The sequence below is a fragment of the Alligator mississippiensis genome, chromosome 1, assembly GCF_030867095.1.
Source record: "Alligator mississippiensis isolate rAllMis1 chromosome 1, rAllMis1, whole genome shotgun sequence".
Lineage (NCBI taxonomy): Eukaryota > Metazoa > Chordata > Crocodylia > Alligatoridae > Alligator > Alligator mississippiensis.
The window spans coordinates 299,645,391-299,673,254 of NC_081824.1; the positions used below are offsets into that span (position 1 = coordinate 299,645,391).

Below are 27,864 nucleotides of genomic sequence, written 5' to 3' on the forward strand. Positions count from 1 at the left end.
AGGTTAGACCAGGGTTAGGCAGTACAAATTAAAGGCTGTAGTAAAGTTAAAGCATTTTGCAATGCTCTAGTTGCCAGTTTGATGGCATTAGTATCATGTTCTATGAGGGAAAAATGGTTCTGTAGGACTCAGTCCGTTCATATATGCTTTGGTTCATGCAGAAGGGTAACTCTTTTGGATACTACTACACTTTAACAAGGCTAAATAGAAGATCCATGGAATGGTAAACCAGCCTTTAAAGAGCTCATCCACTAATGAACAACTAGAAAGAGACTTTTTGAGTTAAGCCACTGATTGCCATTGCTTGGAGGCAGTGAATTCACCCAGTGGCAGGTCCAGAATTTTGAAAAGGGGGGTGCAGATGGTGAGATGCATCATCCCATATGAAACAACACATTTTTCTCCAGTTAAACTAGAAACTTTACTAGTATGCCAGGGGTGTTAGGGCTGTACTGAAGCAAAAACAAATATAACTTCATTGGAATGAGTTAAGAATAATCTTCAAGGCTGTGACATAGGAGCTTCATTACCAGGAACAGCTAACAGACTGCAGAATTGAAGAACAAAGGATAACTTGATGGGGAACATCAGGGCCATTAAAAAGAAGAGAGAGTCATTAACACCTGTGGCATGAAGAGTTTAGAAGGGATCATGTAGATTATATGGGCCATGAAGTCAATTGACTCCCTCAGCACTGTCTGACTAGAAATGTTGCTGCCACTGCCAGGCAGGAATCAAAGAGGAGGGGAGTGCAAGTATACCAGTGCACCCTCACCCCCCCCCCAACCCCGACTTCACCGTACACTTTTTTTATGCCACTACCACTAGCTCATTCAAGCAGAAAATCACAACAATAGTAATCTGAGGACTGAGGTGGAAATGCATACTGATATGCAGAGGCCAGTAGCTTCTCTGTCCTTCTGATTGTGATTTAGACCAGCAGTTTTCAACTGGGGGGCCATGAGCAGGTTTTAAGGGTCCACCAGGCCAAGCCCAGAGCAGGGAGCAACTGCCTCATCCCTCCAGGGCAGAGGTGAGTCCTGAGGAAGGGGCAGGAGCTCAGCAATCTTGTGGGCCACGCTGCAGGTGGGTGGGTGCGGCTCTGTGCTGCTGCTGCTCAGGAGAGTGGACCCCACCAAGCCCTGCCCGCTGCACCCGGGGATATGCAGGAGGGGCTGGGGAGCCAGGCCAATGGGTCATGGAGTTTTTATAACATGCTATGGGGGCTTCAGGAAGGAAAAGGTTGAGAACCCCTGATCTAGACCACTGCTTCAGGAGATCATGGCATTGATCACTCCTTTCTAAAGGGCCTCTAGAGAACCAATACATTCTATTTTGGCCAAGACAAAATATGAAAAATGCATCTGTGCCTCCAGCTTCCCTTACCATTTAAACAAGTCTTTTAAATTAGCAAGTTATCAAGTGCCTGCATGGAAGCAAAACCAAGATTTCCTCCCAGAGATACCAGCTGGAATTGGAAAAGCTAAATCAACATGGATTTCTGTAGCTTCCTGGCAGGAGACCTGTGTGAGAATCATTAATAGCCCTATTTCCTGGATTGATGAGTTCATTGATGATATATGGGACCTCAAGTGAATGCCACAGAGATTTTTTTTTGGAATGGTTAAATATATACACTATCAATCTTGCGCCTATTCGTTATTTGCAAAATGACAGAAACTTGTCTCACTGCCTAAATCTACATATATTATGACCTATCTGCTTTTATTTATGAGGCAAGTTAGCTCTTAAAACTTATGCAAGAGTGTGTGACATGCTGTTCTGACCAGCAGTGCCTTAAGGACAAAGCCTCCCCATATCCTATAGAGCTGCTTCCTACATAGGCTAGGGACAGACATTACACATAAACCAGTTTAAGTGATCAGAAACTGGTTCAAACCTGTAACAGAACAGATGTTCAGTGCACAGAAACCAGTTTGAAAATGTCTGAAACTGGTTTGAGATAAATGTGGTTGAATGTATTATCAGACTTAACTGATTTGGGTCAAACTGGTTTATGCCATGTCTGTCCCAGGCCCCTTGCTCATTTAAGTTAAATCAGACTCCCCCAGCATCCCAGCATGCTCTATGGGCTAGGCAGGGCTCTCTGCTTCAGAGGAGAGCTGGCCCCTCCCCTCTGCTCTCTGGCTGGAGCTCTGACAGACTATAGGTATCTTCCCTCTGCCCTATCCCCCCATCACTGCTCAAGCAGGAATCCCCCTCTCCCTCCTTCCCATCTCCCACAGCACAGGCCCCAGACCCATGGACCCGAGGCATGTGGTATGCTAACTAATGCTGAGAGACGTCTTTGTGTACCTCCAAGTTCACTGGGCCAGGCAGACAGAACAGTGACTGCTTAGGGCATTTTGGAGCTAATCAACAGGTCAGCTGGTAAACTATTTAAGAAGAGGTTTAACTAATAGAGAGAGGCTATTGTTTTACTGATGAGGTGATAAACACTGTTATCAGGACCCTGCTGGCTTGCGTGCCTGTCAGTTTGCTGCAGACAGTATAAAGAAGCAGGGAGGGAGATGGAAAAGCTCCATATCATCAACAGATGCATGCACTGCCCACCCCACCTTGCCTCAGAGTGCTAGCAGGGGGCTGGGGTCCAGCAACACTCCCCCCCCCTTGAGCAGCTTCTAGCCTGAGCTACTGCAGGCATATGCCTGAATTTCCTCAGTCCAGAGAGAATGTCTATCCAGTTACAAACCAGTTTGGCTTCGCCAGGTTAGATTAACCTGCAAAGATTGAATCAATTCAGGCTCAGGCTTTTTGAATGTCTGTCCCTAGCCATAATGTGCCCATGCCAGAATTGCACTGGGATGAACTCTGATCTCAGGATTCCAGTATATATCTGAGAGCAGCTGACTGACAAAAGGATGACTCCTCTGGGTGTAAGCTGGCAAGCTACTGTCCAAATTAACTGGCGGAGCACTCTTGGATGATTAGCTGAAATGGATTTAGCATCATGACATTTTTTGGAACTGGTTTCTAAGGTTTTGGCCATCTGAGTCAGAGGTGTAGTAGGTTCATTCAGTGCTCAGGGCAGTAGGAGGTTGGGAGTGGGGTCAGCCCAGGTGCAATACTGGGTTCAGGACTGCTCCTATGACCAGGCAGTGGCAGCACAGGAGAGGAAGAATCTGGGGTAGCCTCATAGTGCCTGGGGCTGCTGCCCTGCTTGCCCTGCCCTAGTTATGCTATTGATCTGAACTTTTATTTTTGAAGTCTTTTAGTCATTCTAAACCAAACACAATACTTAGGGTTGAAGCCCAGCTGGGAGCTGAGCAGAGGGTCAACCTCAGAGAGCTGTGGTGAAAGTGGCTGCAAGGGCAAGATTTTCTCAGGACTTGCTTGGTGACATAGGGAAGAAAGTTGCAGGGAGTCCCCACCCTGCCAACTTCTGTGCTTAGTTCTGTTCAGTTGGCAACTCCAGCTGTTTCCAGGAAGGTCAAGGCCACTTGCCCATAGTGAGCAAGTCAGGTGTGAGGGGTGGGAAATGGCTTCAACTGTCCCTTCACATTGGCCACAATAACTAACTGGCACAGCGCTGAGGGAGAAGAAAGGCACTCCACAGACAGGGGCCAAGTAACATGTTGTCCCATGAGCAGAGCAAGGGGTGAAGCTTGGGGGAGGAAGGGAACCATTTGGGCAGTTTAACAATGATGAGGTAGGAGCCACCTGGGCTGCCACCTAAGTACCCTAACCAGGAGCAGCATGTACCTGTGCCCCACTAATTGCTCTTGGTTCTGGCAGCAAAAATCTGTGGCCAGTGTCAATCTGTGAGGCTGTGCCACAGCACAGTGTACAACGGAAGTGCTTTTTCTGCATTCATATACACTTGCTTTCTGGCTAAGCCTGAGGATTCCTGGACTTAGGCCTTTAAAGAGAGGGAGAAAGAGAACAAAACACTCCCCTCCACCTCCCCGTTGCAGATCTCATGTACACACTATGGATCTCTACAAAATACCAAGCACTCATTTGGGGGCTATAGTCCCACAACTATCAGACAAGAAGCCTTGCTGTGACCCCCACATGCACAAGTATAAACTAAGCAATGGATTGCCACAGGATGACTTGAATTTTGCCTGTAAGATTTCCAACATCTTGTTAGTGCCCTGTCGTTTGAAGGGGATCTCTTCTTGCCTTTTTTTACTCGCTGAGTGTTGTTGAGGGCAAAATTGAACTACTTTGTACTAGTTTTGATTTTGCCAAACTATATGCATTTCAGATCTTCCCTGCATGTCACCTTTTGAGATTTTTAGACGGAAGATGAGGGTTGCTATTGATGTGTGTGTTGCGGTAGGAACTAGAGACCCCAACCAGGATGTGAATACTGTTCTTCTGTGTATAGTACACACATATGGAGTCAGGTTAGGATGCCCTTACTTGCATTGAGTACAACCTTATTCCATGTCCAGGTCTGATGAGATTACTTTTGGCATAAGAGAATACTAGCTGTGATAGGGGTAGCTCAGGCTGGCCCGTAAGAGATGAGTCTTTTTTCCCTACCTACCCCACCTAAAATGTAAAGAGACATGAGATAAAGGATGGGGGAAGTTTTACAAATAGGGAACCAGAGCAGAGGTAGCATAAATAGTATCTTCAGAATGTTTGATTTTGCAATAAACAGTCAAAGTTTGCATGTTTAAAATAATGTAAAGAAATGGACTTTTGTCTCTTTAAGATGAGAGGAACTGCCATTGTTAGTCATATATCTTTACTGCACCCTAGGGTTATAAAAACATACATCTTCCTTTTAAAAGTCTTTTATTACGTCTATAAACATCAGATTGCAGTTGACTGTTCCCTGGATTAGAATGTCCTAGTACTCTAAGTGAGTTTTGACAGGGGGGGGAGTGAAAGTAGGACATTGTTCTTCTACTGGATCAGTGCTCATAGGGAACTTGTCACTCTCACGTATGCTACAGCCACTGACTGAGATCTGAGAGACAGTGAATTCAGGGTGCTCAGATTTTTGTGTTTATTCTTACTGTTGGATCATATAACGCTCCAGGCACTGTATACGGTAAGCAGAGACAAAGCTTTCCTGATATTTTCAAAGCTGTGTGTTTTGTTTCAGCTTTTTGCTCTTCTAGCAGCAGTTTAAAAACCTTTCTGAGATGACTGAAAACTGGTCTCCGATTAAACTGATCTCTTCTTTGTTCTTCTAGTCAGGCAACCTGGGAGTCAAATAACATAAAATAGAGAGAGAGTGAATCAGTTCTTAGACTTTCAGAGCCCTGTATACTTGTCCCAGTATAACAGGTCTAACCATTCTGAAAATTAAAGCAAATGTCCCCAACTACTATTACCGAGGAGGAGTTTAGTGGTAGTGAATCTTTTCATAGGAAACAAGAGTCAGTTTTTTAAAATGTATTAGATGCTGTCTGTTTCTTATATGTTCGTTTAAATGTGTATATAACTGTTTTTTTCCCTCCAAAATGTATTTTGTATTGTTTGTTGCATTCGTGAGACATTTGGATCTGTTACACAAGTGCATGAAATAAATAGCTGTAAGAAATGCCTCTATGCTGTCTGTGTTTAGGGTATGAACATGTTGTGTGGAAATGTATTTAAAACAAGAAAGTGTTTACCGTATGTTTGCAGAAGGGAGTGTGAGTGTATCTGCGCTGTGGTCGCAGCAGTGACTGCAGCAGCTGGATATACCTGTGCTAGCCATAAAGTAGCAACTTGGGCACAAATATCTGTCTAACCATGACAGCAAGGAGCTCGGGCAAATTATCCTGCTTCTACATCTGTGACTTTCAGTGTAGACCTATGTGAGAAACAGAGGCTACTGCTACTATATGGGCTCATTTTACTATTTCACTTCCTAAAATGACCTATTTCTTTAAAATCTGGGGTCTTGTTTGTTTTAAGAAGGTGCCTGCTTTTTTATAATTAAATGTGAGATCTTGCTGACAGTCTCAGCGAAGGGAGAAATTACCTCACCTTGCAAATTCTGCTTTCAGCAGAAGGTTTCATTCAACAGGGTTTCATTCAAGCAGGCTCTCTGAGCTGGTTTAATTGGCACGGTGCTGAAGTTGGAAGCTGGAGGCACCATTATTCTAGGATTCCCAGAGTTGACAACACTGGGGCAACCATGCCAGTGCTGGCAACTAAGGGCTTTTTCAATTTGAACTTCTTCCTGTAAACCTAGTTGTAGAGATGGTCCCTCCAAATTAGGTCTGTGTTTCCAGGGAAGGTGTTTGGGAAGTTTGAGCTCTGAGTGCCCATAGCTCCCCATCCTGTGAATACACTGAAGACTTCATTCTGCAGAGCTGTCAAACTGCAGTGTCACATTCACTTACAGCATTTGAGAAATTACTGGACTTTCCTTTTTATAGTCACTGCCAAAAATGAGGCTGCAGCATGATTCCATAGTGCAATTTAAACAGTCTGGGCTTTTCTACCCTTGCAAGAAGAAGCTGTGTTGTAGCCATATCAAGGCATTAGCCTTTAGTTACTGAGTTCTCTACAGCAGTGTCTTTTTTGGTATAAATAGAACCTTTATGAGCCAGAGAGAAAAGAGAGAGCCAAGGCTTTCAAAATGGTGAGTAATTTGGGGTGTCTAGATTGAGCTGAAAAGAGGTAGATTTTCAAGAGGCAGAGCACTTTCTGAAAATTACCATAGGTTCCTTTTAGATCTCTCAAGTTGGTTACCCCAAATTACTAATTACATTTGAAAATCTTGCAGAGGACACTAGACAATAGTGTAATAAAGGATCTAGCTGCAATGGTGGAAAGGGAAAGGCCCCATCACAGTGTTATCTACATTCCCAACTGATTGTTCCATTCAAGGCGGAATGATTGCTTTGCTAACTGCTTCTTTGCAACACCCTGAAGATATAACATGAAGCAGTTTTTTTGTATTTCATTGCCTTTTCCTTCTGTATCAGTTTCTATGCGTTTATTATTCTGTTTTTCAGAGAAAGAGGAATTGTTCCAGAGTTTATTGACACAGATTGCTGAACAGTTCTCAAGGTAAGTATTTTACAGTTTTATTCCTCATTCAAAATGGTAATTCTTTAACTGACAGAGATGGAGATCTTCAAAGGTGCCATAGGGAGTACGACAATCAACTTAACCAACTTCCACTGATGTTTCAAGGGAGTCTAATACTTCATGCCCCACTCCTTCTCCCACCTCATCACCTTTATGAAAATCCCAGTTGTACTGCTACAGTTAGCCATGGCACGCACACAACTCCCAGGTTATATCCAGACAGTCAAAAAGCCTGAGGCTGAATCAATTCATTCTTCACAAGTTAGTCTAAGCTGAGTAGACTGAACCAAGAAGCAAGTGAACAGACATTCTCTTTTGGTTTCAGAAATGTAGCCACAGGCCTGCAGTGGCCCAGGCCAGAAGATGAGGGCTCAGCTAGAGCAGACAGCTTGGACCAAGTCTAGCCTGCCCACCCTGCTGAGAGGGTGGGAGTTTAGGGGGGAAGTGCAAAGCATCCTGGGATGCAGGGGGGCTATGAGTTAACTTGAATCCAGAGGAGATCTTGGACAGAAGTTCAATAAACCAAATTAACCTAAATCAGTTAAGTCTGTTACTACATCCATGCAGGTTTATCTTAAACTGGTTTCATCCATTTTGAAATTGGTTTATGTGCACTGAACTTACGTTGTGCTACAGATTTGAACTGGCTTCTGATCACTTATACCTGTTTATGTGTAATTTCTGTCCCTAACCCCAGTGACTGCTATGGAGAGATACAATGGCTTAAGCCAAAATTGAGTTTGGCCTGTATTAGCTCAAAAAAAAAAGGGTAAATGTTTAATTGTGCTTTTTATTCCCTTCAGGAAAGCAAATTAAGTCTTTCTTCACTGAGCTTTATAAGTTCAGCATTTGCTCAATACTTTTCTTTATTTTGTTTTAACCCATGCACTTTTTTCTTCTCTTCAAACAAAATTCTGAACCTTTTTAAGGATGCTTGTTTTATTTGCCTTGATTTCAGTAAGAGGGATCAATCCCACGGCATCTCTGCAAGCCACCAAAATGATTCAAAGACAAGAGCACTTCAGCACACACACACACTCACAAACACACTGCTATTAAATGAAGCATTATCAACTGAGGTTTGCTTCCCTAAGCAACATGAGGACAACTCACTGTGGAGACAGGGGGTATTGAAGTGTTTTTATATTCTAGAATCTAGATTCTCCAAGCAAAAACAAAAGCATTCCCTTTGATTTTTCCTAAGATGTCCATAACCTTTGAATGTGCCCAAATCTCCCTCTAAAGGTTTACATGTTGGTAGACATTTTTGCTATTTTTTATAGTAAACATACTACAAGTTGCATTTCGAAATGTATGCAAGTTTCTTGTTTATACAGATTTAGATATAAAGATTATGTTCATAGCTGAGATTTTCTTTTCCAGGGTATTTAAAATCAATGAACTGAAAACTGAAGTAGCTAATCACTTGACAATGCTGGAGAAAAAAGTTGAACGTGAGTGCCTATTTATCTTGTTTCTAAATAAGGAACTCCTGTGTGTGAAGTCTACATCTATTTGGTTTTATAGGCAGAGCTATCAGCCCTGTGTATTAGTAAGATTTTCCAAGTCTTCCAATTAAAAGACCCCATTTTCTGTTGCTTACAGCTTTGCCAAACTTTCACCATCTGGGCTTCAATTTTTACATGTCTGCTTCAGGACAAATTGTTCTGGAAATTTTCTGACAAACAAGTGAGCTATTTTTTTACACTGAGACTAGTAAAAGTAGATAACCATAGCTCATATTAAAAAAATCTGTTGTCCTTTTTGTTTGAAAAACTCTTGCACTTTCATGCCTCAGAGCAAGGACTTAAAAGAAGAGATGGCCTTTGTATCAGGAATGAGCCTATTGGCATCCCCAAGAAAATTAATTCAATTTTGGCCTTTGAAAAACCGCTTTTCATACACAAGATCTAGAGACAGCTTAGTAATAACTACATTGAAATGCCCCAGAGATTCTGTGTGCTCTGAGCATGCTCCAGCTCAGGACTGAGCAAGACTTTCCAAGAAATTGCAGCTGTGGACCAGAACTGAGTGCCTAAACTGAGAACGGAGAGCTCATCCTCCCCTTTTGCCCTAAACACTTCTCCCTTCATTATCACCCAGGCACCATGGAGATAGGAACTACAGAGGGGGAGGCATTATAAGAGACTTGTGAGAGCAGATATGGAGGGGCCTAGGACTAGAGGCAGCTAGAGGAGAATGGGAAACTGAACAAGAGTCAGTGTGGGAGGAGACCCGACTGATTGGCTAAGGAAAATGGGACTGAAAAGCTGTGAAGCAATAAAAAGAAGGATCTCATGAAGTATGACGACAAACTATGACTGGCTGGACTAAGAAACAGGAGTGGAGAGACTAAGATAGGATAAGGAGTCCAAGAAGGAATCTGAGAGCAGGAGCTGATAGGATTCAGTAGGTGAATAGCACTCAGATGGGAGACAGAAACAGATCATTGGAGGGCAGAACTAGGACTGATTGTGCAAGGAGACCATGAGTGCAGGAAGACCAGTGTTGGGATGGAAGGGCTGCAGGGTTGACACTCAGTGTCTTTGGGCTAAGATATTGGAAGTGGATTGAGAAGTCTGCAGAGTAAAGACTGGTGATATGAGGAGAATGGGACTAAGAGGATGAGCCAGAAATGGAGAAGAGAGGGGCCTGGGATAGGAATGATGGAGCAGACAGGGCAGAAGGGGCAAAGGGGCAGACCAGTCTGGAGCATAAAAGCAGTGTTCCCTTCCATTCATGGAATGGGCCTAATGGTTTGTGGTCAGCAAATACCTGTAAAACTCACTATTGTATTGTCCCATCTCCCCTTTGGCACTGGTTCACACAAGGGATGACAGCCTACTATTTAAACCACTGGCTCAAACAACAGAAGCTTGTGTGTGGTGCTAAGGGCTCCAACCCTTCAAGTGAACTATGTTGGAGCCAGTATGATGCCATAGGTTGGAACTTTTGTTTTTTTACTTTGCTTTTTATTTAAATAAATTCTACTGTAAGATAGATGAGCAATATAAAGGTTACAAAATGAAATTCTCAAATCTTTGTATCTGTTGCAGGGCAAATCATTTATACCAGGCTTTTCACAGGTAGTCACTCACTTTACATTCCTCATTTTCTTGCTTTCCAACTTGATATGCTGAACACTTAGCTACTGTGGACTTTGCTAAACCTCAGAATATTTTATAGGACCAGATAAGTATAAGCTAGGCTGAATTAGCAAGATTGTGTCAGACTGCAAGGAAGTAAATATCTTCATTTTGACATTTCCCAGATTCTGAGTTCTCAATTTTGGAACCTTAGCAATAATCCTTTAACATAGGACAGGCCTGTGTGCATATATGTATAACGTATTCAATATATATTGTGGTGGTGTGTGGTATGTGTGCATCAACTGTTGGAAATACAACTCCAAAGGATAAATGCCTATGTTGCATAAAGTGAGGATAGTCCTTTGAAATATAGCCTTGCTACTTGAAGTCCATTATTACTTTTTAAAATTAATTACACAAGGGTAACACCATGACCATCATCTGTGTTTGCTGGGTGTCTGCAAAGAGCACAACCCTTGTCATTCAGTTAGGCTCTTCTCCCCTTTAGTACATGGGTTTGCTGCATATTAAAGAGAATTTGATGGCATTTTGTTCTTTTCATTAAGCACGCTGAATTCCCTATTGTCATCTTTTAAGGTTTTTTTTATTGGCTCTAATTCATATATTTGCTTTCAATTCACACACTGACTGAAATCAAAGTTCTACTGGGTTTTTCTGCACCAGACCAGTGGCAAGTCTCAGCATGGAGGGCATTCAAGCACCCTCTGCCCTTTCCCTGCTTACCCACACCCAGAAGATAGCTAGTGAGGCTGATCTGGGCTCTTTCCCACAGGCCACTCTCAGCCACTCCAGAGCACAGTGGTTGGAGAGCAAGCACTGGGGTGAGTGAGCTCAAATTAGCCTCTGTGGAAAATTTCTGGGTTCAGAATGTGCCCGTGTGTGTGCATGTTGGCAGGGGATGGCCCAGGCATGCTGGATCCCCTAGTGCTGAGGCTTACTGTCATTGCAGTGTATGCAAGCCCACTAAAGGCAATAGGGCCAGGATTTCACCCACCACTTCTTGCCTCAGAAAACCATGATACCAAGTGTGTAATGTAAGTAACATGCTCCATTGTACATATCAATATTGCTAGGGACAGACATTCAAAAAGCCTGAGCCAGAATTAATTCAATCTTTGCAGGTTAGTCTAACCTGGCTGGGCTGAACCAGTTTGTAACCCCACAGACATCACCTCTGGACTGAGGAAGTGCCAGCACATGCCTGCAGTGGCTCAGGCTAGAAGCTGGGGTGGGGGGTGCTAGAGCAGCCCACCCATCTCTTCCACAGGGCTGAGCTGGGGGTGGAGATCATTTTGACACTGTTTCAACTTGTTTCGAGCTCGAAACAATGAAATTGAAATGAAATGAAGGGCTTTGAAACAGCCTCGAAATGAAACAAGGGCTTTCGAAACATTTTGAGTTTTGAAGCTCAAGCTGGGTTTGCCTGCAGGGAAACAGGAAGTAGTAAGAGGGAAGGTGGAAGAGGGGGGAAGGACTGTTCTCATATTGACTGTGTAGTTGGCCAGTGACTATGATCCTTCCCTGAAGTCCCTTCCAATCCCAATGCTCTGGGGAAGGGATGGAAAAGCAGCATAAAAAGGCAGCATTGTTTGAACTAGCCTGCTTTCTGCCTTGGGGTCTGACAGTTACTGAGCTGTGTCTTCCAGCAGCTCAGGAGCATTAGACAGTGCAGGCTACTACTACCATTAATTTGAATGATTTCCTACTTGCTAGCCTAGATGAACAAGTGGGATTCCACAATATCTTTTGCTTTTTTCTAGACCCTTTTATATTATAATTATATTCACTGATTTATTATTTCCAATTTTATAATTATATTGGATATTACACTATAGAATTTAATTTATATAGGAAGGGAGATACATTTATATTTTATTTCTATACATTTATACCTTGCAGCACAGACTACAGATCTTATAGAATTTATATAGGAATGCAGATAGGATTATACCTTGTAGCATAGACTATAGAATATATATAGGAATCCAGATACATTTATATATTTGTACAAAACCAAGACACTTTAAAACACACCATGAAGCATGGTGGAAAGGTAGCTGGCAAGCCTTCAGGGAGGGGCAGAAGAGGGATTAGAGGGAGAGGTGTAAGTTCTTGCCCCCCAGCCCCCCAAACTGAGACGCAGCCTTTTTCCTACAACTAGCAAGGATGAGGCTTCCAGAAGCAGCAAAGAGAGGGAAGTGGTGCCAATGCCACTGCCTGTGCCAGAGACTGCATCCCCTCCAAGGGCACCAGCCAGAACCCCCACCACCACCACCACCATGACAACAAGCAGCAGCACCAGCATGACAGTCTCCTTCACCCCCATTTCACTTCCTATACTGAGCCTTCCAGTGCCAGAGGAAGAGCAGGAGCTGGATCTGAGTGCCCTAGCAAGGGAAATTCTAGGGAAGGAGGGGAATCAGCTGAGTTTTTGCTCCACACCCCTCAAGTTTCCCCTAGAGTCAGGTCTCCCTCCCCAGAAGGCATTTCAGAGGAGGCTAAGGTAAACGTTGTGGAGGCAAGTGGCTCATCTAAGTCCACTCCTCCCGTTGCTGTGCCTCTGCCTGCTGAGGAGGGGGAAATTGCAGCATCCACACATGCACCCGCACCCCAGAAGTGAGTGGGTAGTGTGGTCTGGGATCATTCTGAGCTGGCAGATGATCCCACATATGCTATCTGCCTGCACTGCCAAGCCAAAACCAGCCGGGACAAGGGAACAGAACACATGAGCACCACAGGGATGCTGATGCATCTCCGCAGGCACCAACCCCTTGCCCTTGCTCCTCCTCAGCCTGGCACCAGTGGGAGCATGCCCAAAGGGAATTCCCCCTTTCACTCCAAAGCCCCCATTCCCCCAAAGGAGAGGCAGTCCACCCTGGAACAGTGGAGGAAAGGCAGATAGAAAGCAAAGCGTGTTGCAAGAGTGAGCAAGATCACCCAGAGCATTGGGGAGATGCTTACTGTTGATGGCCAGCCCTTCTCCTTAGTTGAGTGACCAGGGTTCAGTAGGATCATGGCACTTGTGGCCCCATCTTACCAAGTGCCTGCACACACCACCTTCAGCAGGATGACGGTGCCCTCCCTGTATGAGGCATGCAGGGAGTACTTGAGGGAGAAGCTGCTCAAGGCAGGTCCACAGGTGGCCTTACACTTCACCTCAGACATCTGGAGCAGCTGGAGTGGAGACCACGCCTACCTCTCCCTCACAAGGTACTAGTGCGACTAGTCAGGCCATCGGTGAGCTCTCCTTCAAGCCAAGGTGATGGATGAGTCCCACACAGTAACAGAGATCATGGGGGCCATAAACTGCTTGGTGCAGAGGTGGCTCACCCATGGGTTCATGGTCACTGACAATGGGGCCAATATGGTCAAGGTGGTCCCTGATGCCAACTTTGTTGGCATCTGCTGTGTGGCACACAAGTTCCACCTCATTGTTAGGGATACCTTGGAGGGGGCCAGGGCTGATGGTGATGGTGCCAGCACCACCAGCAAGCTAATTTTCAAATGCAGGAAGGTGGCAGGCTACTTCCAGTGGAGCATCAAGGGGGGCAAGATGTTGCAGGACAAACAAGCAGAGCTGAACATCTCGCAGCACAAAATCATGCAACTCCACATACCTGATGCTCAAGAGGCTAGTGGAGTAACAGAAGGCCATCCATGAGATGGCTTTGCTTGGGGAGACTGGGATCAGCAGCCCCCTAAGCAGAGCTGCGTGGGATTATCATCTCCCCGGTCTTGGTGGTCCTCAACCCATTCCTCAAGGTCACTGAGATCCTCAGCGCTGGTGATGCCCTCCTTAGCCAGGTGATCCCTGTAGTGAGGTAACTTCAGAGCCAAATGGAGAACTTCCAGGAGATCAATGTTCCTGGCTGGGGCAAGCTACTGTCCCCAGTTGTCTAAGCACTGGTAAGGTGGCTGAAGGAGGGCATCAGGAAATGGCTTGATCCCTTGTGGTCCAGTACGGTCCACATGCTGGCCACCATGTGTGACCTGAGGGTGAAGGGCAGCATATGCAGCAGCCAAACCCTGGATCAGTGGACAGAGGTGCTGGCGAAGAGAGTCAGGGAGGCAGAATGGCGGAGGTGGGGGGGATGTGGAAGAGGGGGATCCACTGTCCCATGCTAGCACACCACCTACCAGTCAGTCTCCTCCTCCACCGCAGGCACTGCCAATGTGGTGCATGGCTTTCATGGTAGGGTCCAGAGGCACCAGACCCTACCATCAGGCAGGTAGCACTGAGGCCTTGGTGGCTGCCTATTTTGCCAAGGGCATGGTGCTGCTGCTGTGCGACCCCCTTGACGTATTCGGCAAGTCACAGCCAGATGTGGCCAGATCTGGCCACGGTTGCGCATACCTGTCCTGTCCACCGACCAGTGCTCTGTGCAAGAGGGCACTCAGCATTGCTGGGGATGTAGTGACACCACACTGCACCTGCTTGGATCCTGGTTTGGTGGAGCAGCTGGTGTTCCTGAAGGTGAGCCTCCCACTTCTGGGGTTCCCCAAGCTCCAGGTGCAGACAGAGTGAATGCCACCCTCTTCACTCCGTCCGCACCTATTTCCTTTTTTCATTTTTTGAAAGCCATTTAATGCCCTGCTGTCAGAACTGGAGGGGGCACCCACTGCATCACCAGCCAGCAGGGAAAGAACATGTTCCTGCTGAGCTTCTATGCCAAGACAAACTTGGAGGTATGAGCTGGGGCTATGGGGAAAAAGGAGGCCCCAGGTCCTAGGCATGACCACTAAAACTGCACTCTGCCAGGGTCAAACCACTTCTCAGAGCCAGACCTATGAACTTCACTTCATCAGCCTCCATGGTAAAGAAACTCATGGACTCAATATAGACATTGGATTTATTGCTTGTCAGTAACCTGAGGTGCAGTTTCCCAGAAACCCCTGCACCTGTCTCCTTGAAGCTTGGCAGGCTTCATGGCCTTAGAAAGTGCTACCATCCTTGCAAGTTTTATCTTAATCAGGCAAGAAATGACAAAGTTATAGGCATTTCCATGCTTCCCCATTATAACCTATGGGCAAAATGTCAAAACAGAGAAAGTTTCAACAAAACGAAACAAAACAGTGGTTTTGAAATGAAATTAAACTCAAAATGAAACACTGTCCCATCAAAACATTGAAATGGAAGTTGAAATGGAACAATGCTGTTTCACACAGCCCAAGTGGCCAGGCCCCCAGCAGGGCCTTGTGATTAGGGAGGGACCTCTCCCCTCACTGTTGATAACAGAGCATTTAATTTCACAGCAGGGAGTTACACAGGGAGTTGTTTGCATTTATCAGCCTATCAAACAAAAATAAGCCTCTCTCACTAGTTCAAACTCTTCTTAAACAACTTTTTCCAAGGAAGGAACAGAAGGACATTACCACCTACCTGTTGATTAGCTCCAAAAAGCCCTAAGCCAACAGTGTCCTGTCTGCCTTTGTCCTATCTTCCACAGCACGGACCATAGCCAGCGAGCGGTATGCTAGCTAATGCTGAGAGGTGTCTGTGTAAGGCAGAGGGAAGGGGGGAATCCCTGCTTGAGCATAGAGTGGTGAGGATAGGGGGGATCAGGAAGAAGCCAGGCAGATGCTACTGTACCTCCAGCCAGGGAGCAGAGGGGTGGGGCTAGCCCTGCTGGGCTGAAGCAGAGAGCAAAGCCCTGCCCTGGATTGCAAAACAGCTGAGATGGTGGGAGACTGATTTAACTTAAACCAGGATGGGGTTTGGGACAGACATTGCATAAACCAGTTTGACTCAAATCAGTTAACTCTGACTGATACTACATTCAGCCAGGTGTATCTCAAACTGGTTTCAGCCATTTTCAAATTGGTTTAGGTGCACTGAACATCTGTTCTGTTACAGGTTTAAACCAGCTTCGGATCACTTAAGCTGGTTTATGTGGAATGCCTGTCCCTAGCCTACATTTATTTTGTATGCTTTAGATCAGGGATGTCACAGATACAGTCCATAGACCAAATCCATCCCCTGAAGCCATGTCATCTGCTCCACAAAGCTCCTGGAAGGTCCACTGCTGAAATCCAGAATATGGCACCCTGTTGGGGATACATTTTGGTGGTGGTGAGACAAACAACAGTGGCTTCCTGATGCTGCTTGATTTGCTGCTTACGGTAGCCCTCGGGCCCAAGTGAGTTTGATATCCCTGCTTTAGAAAATCAGTGACATGGGTTTTTCTTTAGTATAGAGGCAGAGGTTGCAGGTTAGCCCAGGACCCACACCTCTTGCCTCCACGTTTCCTGGTTGCAGATCAGAATGCTGCAGGGCTATATTATCATTTCTCTTCCTCCTTATTTGTATAATTCTCTGGTAGCAAAGTGGTTATTCTCAGTTCCTCTGCAGTAACAAAGTAAAGTTCATTAAGTCAAAAGAGCATTTCCTTACATAAAATGGCTTTTAGTTCTCATCCTATGTACTGTATAATATAGTTGGGGTAGTAGGATAAATAAAGCACTATGCAGTCTTGACACCAGCAGTCAAATTCTCATTTATATGCACCAGAGCCATAAGTTTATTTAAGTCAAAAGTGGACAGTATCTTCTGCAACAGTGCAGCTGCAAAAATGCCATCGCCTTGGGTGTGGCTGAAAAGCAGGATTACTGGTTCATGGAAAAGTTGGGTCTTTCCCTGTTAATTTGGTTTTGGTCAGACTTGGATGGAAACCAACAGTTTTTCAAAATTTCCTGTGAACTGGAAGCTCCTTGAACTCTGCAGATGCATGGTATAATTGACATTCGTGTTATTTTCTTGGCTCAAAAGCAACAGCAGCAAAATTGACAGATATGTCAATTTAAGCAAGGGGCTTCAGGGAGCAGTCAGGATTCCTGGCTCCAGGCAGACTGACTGCAGCTTGCCCCAGGACCAGAGACCCAGCATATCTGAATTAGGTGTATGTAATAATAGTAGAGTCTTTGGGAGCCTTGTCTTGGAGTTGCCAAAAATGCATTGAACACACAATGTTTCAGTCTCAATGGACCAAACTTTTTTGATGAAACCATTTTATTGGAAAATGTCTGATTGGCAGCATGCCAGAATCCATGGCCCAGAGCAGATGAGTCAAGCACTTCTGTGGGTGTCCCTGTCAACCTGGTGTAGATGACATGGTGGCAAAGTGAGCAAAATGCTGTTTTCTTCAACTGGCTGTCTCCCAGCAATCTTGCTGATCCCCAGCTGGAACTCACAGATGTACTCTGCACACACTGCCTTTCAACATTGGTGGGCCAGCTGGGGTCAAGGCAGATAATGAAGGCCAGGCATGCTGCCTGATTCCAGCTACAGGCTGAAATAAGTCATATATCTGCAGTACCTGGGTCTTTTTAGCTGGTTTCAGGAGCTAGTATTCTCAGAGCTGTCATATAGATGAACCAAAGTTTCTTCCCCTCTGCTCCTCTCCCCAAAAAGGCTTCTTTCTTAGCTGGTTCTAACTACTGATAGAAATAACAGCAGGTGTGGCTTTCCATTGCTTTCTGCCTGAGCAATTAAGGTCATATCTCCAGCCCCTTCTGCATGGAGAGGTGCTCCTTCAAAGAGCTGTCTACAGGGGCACACATCTGCTCACAATCTGACCACAAGAACTTGCAGCAGTGTCAAGTACACAATCTTTGAAATGAACCCATGCATGTGCAGCGGGGCTGGATTCTGAACTCCTCACTCAAGTGAATCAGCCATTTCCAGTCCACATCTGCTTTAGTGAGAACTTCAAGATTTGGCTCAATAGTTTGGTTATCTTTTTAATTATTGGGTCGTCTTTAAATAAGTTTGTCACCCCAGATTAATGCAAAAAGCTTAACCTCTATGTTGGGTGCATAACAAGGAAATTTATTACAAGCAAAATGTGACAAAATTTATACTTTGAGTTTTGTTTTCCTTCTCAACTTCTGCACCAGAGGTGAATCTTGTGCTGGCTTAAAAGGTACCTTACAAGTGTTAAGCAATACCAGAGTGGTTCATTCAGGTTATCTCGTAATGAGATGTATTACACCTTATCTACACAAAAAAGATTTTCCTCAGTTATAGTCCAGTCTAATTATACCAGCGTAACCCCCATGGAGAGGTTCTTCTTATGGATAAGAAGGTAGTTTAGTTTAGCTTAGCTTAGGTTGCTTTGGGAAGGCGTTAAAGCAAAATGAAATTAAATTAAAGTTTATTCTGTAATAAGAGTTTTGTTTGTGTGATTGTACCTCTCCAACTAGTAAAGCTTCTTCATATGAACAGGATCTTAGTCGAGGCAGCAAGGCACTTGCAGTCGAATAGTGGTCTTTAGGTAAGAGGTATAATAAGATAATATGCATCCTAATGGAACATCCCAGGATACCTAATGGCTGTACTTACAGAAAATAAATGTGTGCTTCATTATAATGCCACACACTGTAGGAAAGAAAAAAGACCCTTTCTGTCTGTGCGCTCCTCCCTGCTCAGAGACAGAACGTCACAGAAACTAATAGATATGTTATGTCTATGAAAATTAAATAAATGTGTGAAATATTTTTTGCTAGGAGTAAATTCTCTGAAAAATGCAGCTGGCAGTGGATTAAAACAGTTTGCAAATTTGGGGTTGAATTTGGAAAAATCTGTTCAGCCAAAAAAGAATGGGAAAAATTCAGATAATTTGAGTTTTCATTTTGATATTTTCAGTGTGAAATATTTTGAAATCATATTGTCATTTAGAAATTGAGGAAATGTTTTAAAAAAGAAGGGGCAATGGGTCACATGATTTTTTAAAAAGACCTACATGGGGGCAGGGGGGGGGGTTCCCTGTTCAGATTAAATGTTTTGGGTCAGTCTGAAAGGAATTTTTTTGGTTTTTACTTTCTCTGAAAATGGAAACATTTATGGTTTTGATCTACCTGATTTTTTTTTCAATTGAACGCCTGTCCCAACATCTCCATTGTTCACCCAGATTTACAAATCAAGAAAATCCCAGTAAGCCATGAGTTCTGGCACAGCCAGAACACAATGCTAAACACAAGCTTACAAACTGTGATGAGATTTAAAACTCACTATCTGGAACAGAACAGCTAACAACAGGGCAGTTAATTGTGAATGAGGTCTGACCACCTATGTTCTATTTGATCACCTGCCATTTGCACACAACTTTACTGCAGTTACCATAAAACCAGAGGGTCACTTTCACAAATGTAATTTGTGAATTTGGCCCTGCATTTCCAATTAGACGAGTTTTCCTGCAGATTTTCAAAGTGGGGTGGTCTGTTTGCATGCATGTTTACAGCGACATAACAGTTATGCTTTAGCTTATTGTTCCCAGCATACAGCCTCTTCTTATTAGTGTCTAGAGGCAGAAACAGAGCACCCCTTATTATTCAGCAAAAGCTGAATAATTTAGGTGATTTTCAATCCTCTCTAAAACATGCAATTTCCCCAAGGAAAAAAACAACCTGACCTTTTAGGGGGAACCTAAAGTTATTCACTTCAGACCCGGCCCTTTTCTGCACAGTCTTTACCTAAATATACCGTGCATCTGGATCCCAAATGAATTTGAGCCTTCCCAAGTGACCTTCCAGAAAACCCTTAAAACCAGTAAACATACTAAAACAACTTCCTTGTTAAAAATAATTTGATGATATTTTTGCTCCCTTACTGATGCTGAGAAAGCTTGAAGGGAAGCAGGAAAGCAATAGTATGAAATGTGTTCAGGCTTACCCCTTCTCCCTTTGTCCTTTCCTGTCTCTGCACCGGGGGGTTAAATGGGCCAGGCTGTGAATAATTTTAGACTGGAAATTGAAAGAAAGTTCCTGATTGTTCTGATAGAGAGAGTCTGCAAGAGCTGTCTAATTGGAAGAGCGGGGGTAAAACATCCTCCCTGTGCCTTTGAGATGGTATTTGAGCTGGGTATGTAACCTGGATGCTCAAGATACCGAGGCTGTCCCTTCCAGTCGTATGACTGCTTGGTCAGTCAGAGTTTGCTTTGCTGCTGCTGCTGCAGATAGAAGCTGGAAAAGAATGTACCTGGGAGCTTAGCCCAGAGCAGTGCAGAAGGGCATGAGGTCGTCATGGTAGTGAATAAGATAGGAAGTGCGAGTGACCATCAACAAGCCAGAGAAACCAAGGATGTACAGTGTGCTGCCAAATGAGAACACTGAATAAACGGAGAAACAATTTTCCCTTCTCGTTTCTTTCCACTTTGGTCACATTAATGATTGCGTAGAACAATATTGCATACAAAACTTTCAGATGGAAATGTGATTTGCAAGTTGAAGACACCAAACGTAAATCGCTTTCGGAGCCCTGTCCTTTTCCTTTTCTAATGTGCAAGGATTTGGATTTGGTTTATGAATGTCTTGTGCTTTTCCTCTTTCCCCATTCCACATCCAAAAGCAATAGCACTAGTCACTAACATTTAGAAGAATTCAGAATTCTCTCGATCACTGGGATTCTGGCCCTCCTAAGCAGTTTTTCATCCCTTGTATATATTCTGTGAAAGAGTGTCATGATGTTGACTATTATTTTAAAAGGAAGTGACTGAATACTGATTATACAATTACAAGTTCCCTTGAGTTCCCTGAACCTCAGCGTGTCTGCACAAACAGTGAGTTCAGTAAATAAATGAGCTGTGAAATGATCGCATGTGAATGATATGCACTTAATAGCTGTGCTGTATGAGGTCCTTGAGAATGTTAATATTCTGAGAGAGAGATAGAGAATCCATATATTTGAACTGCAATAGACTTTCAAATCTGCCTGGAATGAAATAACTGCAGCATTAACAGAGTAGATCTAACTTTCTGCCCTGTGGCAAGAATAATAGATACTGATGAGAATATAGGAATTGTGTGCTGTATGCAAAAAATGGCCTTTAATGGCACAAAAATTGATTGGCAAAGTATTGTGACATACTTTAGGTACTTAACCAAAATAAAACAAAGTGTCAAAATATTTTTTAAGCATATCTCTTTTGTGGTTTGTCTGCATCTCCCCAAGCCTTTAACAGCTTTTTGTTGCTCCTTTGGAATTTTTAAATGAAAACCTTTTATCTGAATAGGACTTTTAATCCTAGCAGAACACATTTGTGACTGTGCAGGTTGGCTGTTCTGATCATCAGATCACTGGAGTTTCTCATCCCTTGCCTATTTGTCCTTCTGATTAATGATCTGAGAGAGAGAAAAAAGGTGGCAGAGCATTTGGCTGTTCCAAACTACCCTGAAAAACTGAGATGCTGTAAACCATTTCATGAATTACAATCCTTTAGCTCTTTTCTAAAATTGGCAACAGAAAATTCCTATGGGTTTTAAAGTTATATTGTGTTGGCAGCACCTGCATGTATGAGAACTGGTATAGAATATAAGGACCTGTTGACTCACTGGATAACCCCACTGCTACAAGCCTTTTGAAATTCTGCACAATTATTGAAATGAGATCTCTCAAGTTTCTCCATGGTAACACCCCTGTTGTTTCCCTTTGTTGACAGTGGAAGGGCTAAAAGTAGTAGAGATTGAGAAATGCAAGAGTGACATTAAAAAAATGAGGGAGGAAATGGCAGCAAGAAACACCAGGTAAGTTCTGCTTCAATTACTACTGAGGAAAAGAAGAATCTGGAGAGATTTCTGGATTCAAACTCTAACAAAGTACTGCTGTAGATTATAGTTACATTTGGGGGGTTTCAAATGCCAAAGCAAGGAAGCAATGTGGTGCAGTGAAGTATATCAGCTTTATTTTAAAAGCTTTTTGTCTGAGAATTTATGGCAGTTCAGCAGTTTAAAAAAAGTTAATTCCAGATGATGGGGGAAAAAAATCCTCGCAGACAGAGATTAACATCTTGTTTTCTCTGTGTTCAGCCATCCAGTGATAGGAATTTTACACCAGCTTTATTAGGGGGGCAGAGAATAGAGAAAGAGAAACTTTGATAATGCTTTTGTTAGAAGCTAGTGTTCTAATAAATGTCCCTGAGATTCAAATCCTGTTTCGGGAAAAGATGACAATAAATATGTTATAGCTTTTCTTATTAAGACCTCAGGGTATTACAGAATGTCCATTTAAAATTTCAACCAGAAATAAGGGTTTAACTCCCAGTTCAAGAAGTCACTCTACCAGTCTGCTGCTACCAAGTTTGGTCTTGCTGGAATTATAACAGCAGCAGTAGGAATGATGGTATGCTTCATCTGCTGGAACGTCAGATCTTTGTGTTAGTGAAATACACCACTAGGGCAAATGTATCAGGAGGTGGGATATTATTTATACTGCTAGTAGAGGTAAAGAGAAATACGCCTGACAGTTCAAATTCTGAGCAAAGTGAATGATGTGTTGTCTTGAAAGCCTACCACTGTTGTTCTGTATATAGGGTTTAATTTTGTGGTCCTTAATCAGAAAAATCATCCATTGGAATCAATGGGAGATTTGCTTAAAGGGCCACAGGACTTGGCTTTAAAATACTTGGGTTTTATATAAGTTTGGCACTATTCAGATGTAATGTACTACAATAGATCAAATAATGCATTTGTTTTATAATAGGTCCTAAAGCCAAAATCTACTTTATCTTAGTGACTTATATGTGGACTAATGCCATTAACCTCAGTGGCAACACTCCAGATTTATACAAGTGTGAGAAGAATTTGCCCCAGTGGTTCCATAATTGCTTGTTAAGGTGCATGAGGAAATTCCATTAGCATAATTAGGGCTGAGTTTGGCAGCAAATTCAAAAACATGTAGGCTCAGAGCTAGTTTCAATTTGCCTAATGTATCTGTTGTTTCCTGCCTTTGGCAGAAGGGGTATAGATGGACAAGCAGAACCAAAAATTAAGTTAATGCAACTTTGTACAAATTAAGAAACACATGGAAATTAGGAAATTCAGGTTTCATTTCTCCAGCAGCACTGTGCATTCATTTGTATTCCAAAGCTTATCATTGTAGCTTTCCTAATAGGTTAGACAATAGATTTGTATAGGATGGTTTGGATAAGGATGATCCTGTCTCTGGTGGGGGATTGAACTAGATGACCTCTGGAGGTCCCTTCCAGCCTTACTTTTCTATGATTGTATGATTTTAGGGGTTATATTTTGTAATATAAAGAGCAACAGGTTAAGATACTCATTTAATCAGAATAACTGGAATAACAAGTCCTACTGCTTCTTACAGACCTGGTTGTGTCCCCCAGGCAGACAGTCATCAGTTTATTTTAATTGGACCCAATCTTTACATCCCTGTTGTTTCCCAAACCCAACCAAGTTGGAAATGCCCAGTCACTGTTTCTAGCTCTGAGCCTCTAATGTCATTTTTTCATGCTGTGTCTACACGGAAGCTGCTGGTACTGTCACTGCTGCTTGCATAGACAGATCTGAGCTAGCTTTAATCTAACTAACATAGGTACCAGAAGTACTAGAGACAAAGCAGGACAGGCTGCAGAGTCACCTAATCACCCAAGTAAGTACCCAGGGACTCCGGCAGGTTTATACAACCTGCCCATGTGGCCGTATCTTCACTGCTGTTGGTACCCAAGATAACTGAATTAAAGTCAGCTTGGGTGCACTTTCCCATAATATGGTCACACCCGCTGATTGCAGTGTGGACATGTTATTTCGGCTTGTCCAATCAAACCTGGAGTTGGGGGTATATGGCACTTTGCCATCCAGCTGCTCTGGTCCCTGAAAGTAGAGCAGAGCCCCCCCAAGCCGCCTCAGTCACTGACGTGTGCTCCCACCAAGGTCTACCTTGTTGTGAGCACAGCAGTTTGTATTTGATCTCCTCAGGGACCATGGGGCTAGGAATTTTAGGAACACAGGCTGTGCTCAGAATTTCTAAAACTCTTTCTCTGAAAGGACACAGCAATGCCTTGTGTTTAGGAAAGCAACAAAAGTCTTTAAACTCCCACCCCTAACGGTATGAACATACAGACAACTTACTGCAGAGGTGGGGATGACAGGGCTTTGTATGCATCAGCTGCTCTAAAGTAATTGCCTCTGTTCCCCCTCTTACCCTGTGGTAAATGGGAATTAACTCATGGTAACAAGTTCAATGGAAGAGCAATACGTTTGCTGCAGTTTAGCTTCCACTTACCACAAGATTAGAGACTGCATGTGGGCAGTTACCTTGGAGCAGCTGAGGCCTGTAAAAGCCCCTCCTCCCCCAACCCTACACTTTTTTATTTCACAGTAACTCGCTCACTTACCCATACATTACATCTCCATTTCACTCTTCTTTCAAGTCTTGTGCCAGTCTGGGTGTCAGGTGGGTAGGTCTCTCTTGCTCTCTGCCTCCAACAGTCTGTCTGCTGTTGGGTGATGATCAGCCATGGGGAGAGGGGAGCCTAGATTAAGCTTCTGTCCTCTGTCTACTGAAGGAAAGAAAAAACTCATTTGTTTTGTTCATGTGTCCGGGTGAAATGTGAAATTTACCCCCTCACGTATCATCCTGAAGCTAGGGATACACTTAAGGAATGAGTTACCCTCTCTACTGCTGCTGTTGTTAGGCTAGATCAATGGAGGGGCAACCTTTTTGGCAGGTACGCCACAAATTAGCTCCATACCCTCCCCAAACGTCTCTCCAAACCCCTTCTCCTACCCAATCTCCTGTTCTGCTTTCTGCTCCCTGCCCTTTACTCCCTGCCTGATCTCTTGCTCTGCTTTCTATCTCCTGCCCTGCCTGCTGCTGTGCTGCCTGTTTTCTCCCTGGGGTTGTGTGCATGTGGCACATATGCCACTGGTGGGCCACCCCTGGGCTAGATATTTTTTCTATAAGAGCCAAGCTAACATGGCAGCAGCATTTTTATAGAGTTGATAGCTGTACCTTGAAACAGAAGAAAAAAAAAAAGAAAAATCTGGGGCTCAGTTCACCATGCCACAATACCCATTTTATACTGCTGGACTTGTATTGAAATCAGTGTCTGAAAGAGACAAAAAGGTGACTGAGTTTTAAAAACAACATTTGCTTTTAATTTACTACTGATTGTTTGTGGTGGGTCATGCTGCCCTTTACCCAAAGGTCAGACAGATCAGGTGTGCCAGACCTTGTTCCCAGGAAAGGAAGGCAGCAGCTGAAATATCCAAGTCTTATATCAGTCATGGTTGTATTTAAGCTCAAATCCGTCTGTTTCAAAAGCCCAGACCACTAGCCAACACACTTCAGTATTATCACCATTTTACAGATGTGGAAACAGAAGTAGAGAAAATGTGTCAGGCTCATGTAGGAAACCTTGAATAGGCTCATATCTCATCATTCCTCAGCCTTCTCTTAAACCAAAGGATCATCCTTCCTGCCATCTCAGATTGAATACTACTCATTTCACTGAGGTAGAGAAGTACCAACATATTCAGTTTTGTTTTTAATGTCAATTTGAGGCAGAGGTCCTAACCTACTAACAAAGAAAAACTTGCAAAACCTCCACCCACGCTAATCTTCATAAAAGGCTCTTGCAAAAGCAGCTGGACCTGAACTATGCAGTATATAATCCAGGATCACCATAAATCACCTTTCTTAAAGCAAGGAAAGGATGCTCCCTATTCGGCACTGCCCTTCAGAAGGATCCCCCAGAAGATGCTGAGTAATTACAAGTAGCTACTGGTTCCCCTGGCAACCATGGCTCAGCTTGAATAAGGACATAAATAAGAGTTGATTCACTGAGAGAGGAGTTTCCTCCTTGAATTGCTAAGCAAACCAAGCCTCCGCTAGGAGGATTGAGAGAGAGGTCCAGGAGCAACTGAGCATTTGTGGTTTGCCCATTCTCGTGCTGTTCCTAAGTCAGTATTTCATTCCCAACAGTACTTGTTAAAATGAAACAACATTGGCACCATAACATTACACATGGTGTGAAATGAATAACGTGATCCGTATCCATGGCTATAAAGTGCCTGGCCCTGAGTGCCATCCCATACAGTGTAAAGTATGGTTCTGCAGAAAAGAACAAACGTCCCATCCCATCACCCACATATTAAGGGCCAGACTGTTAACACGGACCTCTGTTTTTGCAGTTGCAGCTGAACAAGTCCATTTCTTTGGGCATGCAGTCTAGGTGCCTTACTCAGGTCAGGGTCGGATTTATGTCCAGGTTCCTGTGCACTTGTTGGTGTAACATCACAAAGGCTGATGAATTTTGCTCTAGCTGCCTGCAGGCTCCCAGGTTTTAGTATTGTTCAGATGCAAAGATGCCTTGGCCACCCCTCCTTTTCCCCCACATCTCTGAGCACTGAAGCTTGGAGGAGCATAGCAGAGAAGTCAGGAATGTGACCCTTCACCGCCTGAGGGTTCATCCTTCACTAGGCAGGAAAAGGTGCCTTGTTAAAATGGGTTAATAGGGTTGTGGGAGGAAACATGAAACAAGCACATCAAAGCGGTGAATGTAGCTCAGTGATTCCCTTTTCAACACATGAAGGAGCAGGCTTTGATAATGAGAAAGACTAACAGTTCTTGGGGTGAAGAGACAGTCTCAGGAGATCTGGGTTCTGTACTTGCCTCAGCCACAGATTTCCTGTGTGACCTTGGGCAAATCACTTAGTTTTTCTGGCTGCCATCTGTAAAAATGGGTAATAGCTCTTTTCATCCACCCTTCGTCAGGCACATCTCTTTAGACTGCCAGCTCTTTGCAGCAAGGACTGTGACTCAAAGTTTGTGCAAAGCCTGGCACCATAGGCTCCCAGTTTCAGTTAGGATATCTAGGAGCTAATACAAATAATCATGATAGTACTTTTCACACCACAGTCAGCTCCAAAGTGGAAACTGGTTTGCACAGGAGGCAGAAGACAGCAACAGAAAGGAAAGCAAATACAAAATTCAGAGGAAACACTAAGGGAATTTTGGTTTACTCACACTGGAAAAGAAAAGAGTTTGAAGTGATGCACTAGAAATTGTGAAAATTCTGAAGTAAGGTTGATAGGAGCCACATCAACAAATGTGCTTAACTGCAGAATACGCTAATTAGCAACGGAGTAAAGCTTCAGTGTCTACACGTGCAACAGCATTAGGCCACAGTAAACTAATTAATACTGCAGTAAGATAGTACTGTCCGGGACAGTACTACCTTACACCAGGGTAACTTATTGTGATTAAACGCATGTGTAGCCGCTGACTGCAGGCATAATTCTACTCAGTCAGCCCAACCAACCAGGGGTCAGACTCCTGCCTGTTGCTTAGCCACACAGCTCCATGCTTTCAGCACTGTCATGTCCCACCCAGGCAGCCTCTCTGCCACCCAACACTGCCACCTGGAGCCTGGGGCTGAGCAGCCCTGTCATAAACTGCTCTGCCCCACCTTATATTGCTGCTATCCCAGGTGCACACGTAGACTCTGTGCCCAGAAGTAGTTTACTTCGGCTCAAACTGCTCCAGGGTTTATTGCTTCAAATTAATTGCATGTGTAGATGTACCCAGGATATCTTGCTTTAGTTCTTGGTAAAAATTAGAGGAAATACTCTAAACAGGAGGAATAAATGCTAAAATCAAGTAGAACAGCTTTCCATAGATAGTAATAAACCTATGTAACTGCCTGCATGGAAGAACCACGAATGAATGAGTTTCAGAGATGCCTACATTTGTTTCTGGCAAGTTATGGTATTACAAGGGCATCAATTATATATGGCTGCAAAGCTGACTTGCTTTTGAATGCAACCCTAGACTGATTTCTTTTTAATGATCAGAGAAAATAAGGTTGTTAGGATAAATTGGGAATCAGCTGGATTCAAGGTGATATTTACTTAGCAATTTATGGTACTTTAGAGAATGGCAAGGTAGATTTGCACTGTATAAACTAACTAAATCAGATGACAGACACACAGGCAGACAGAGAGCCAATACATA

At 43.7% G+C, this 27,864-nt stretch overlaps 1 protein-coding gene and 1 long non-coding RNA gene across 3 annotated transcripts in view; one reads left to right on the top strand and one right to left on the bottom strand.

Annotated features, from left to right (window-relative positions):
- PDE9A (phosphodiesterase 9A) overlaps window positions 1-27,864 on the top strand; it is a 93,548-nt gene that overhangs the window by 35,508 nt on the left and 30,176 nt on the right. The window contains exons 5-7 of the mRNA XM_019487182.2: window positions 6,933-6,987; window positions 8,392-8,462; window positions 21,551-21,635. Coding sequence (XP_019342727.1) covers window positions 6,933-6,987; window positions 8,392-8,462; window positions 21,551-21,635 — 211 coding nt within the window. The remainder of the gene's footprint in view (window positions 1-6,932; window positions 6,988-8,391; window positions 8,463-21,550; window positions 21,636-27,864) is intronic.
- Window positions 4,760-27,447, bottom strand: LOC109283099 (uncharacterized). Of its 2 annotated transcripts, none has more exons than XR_009459094.1 (3): window positions 24,637-27,447; window positions 24,245-24,409; window positions 4,760-5,183 (listed from the first exon to the last, which is right to left on the bottom strand). It is a non-coding gene; the product is annotated as an uncharacterized LOC109283099 (long non-coding RNA). The 2 variants fall into 2 exon arrangements; XR_009459093.1 differs by having other exon boundaries at window positions 24,521-27,446.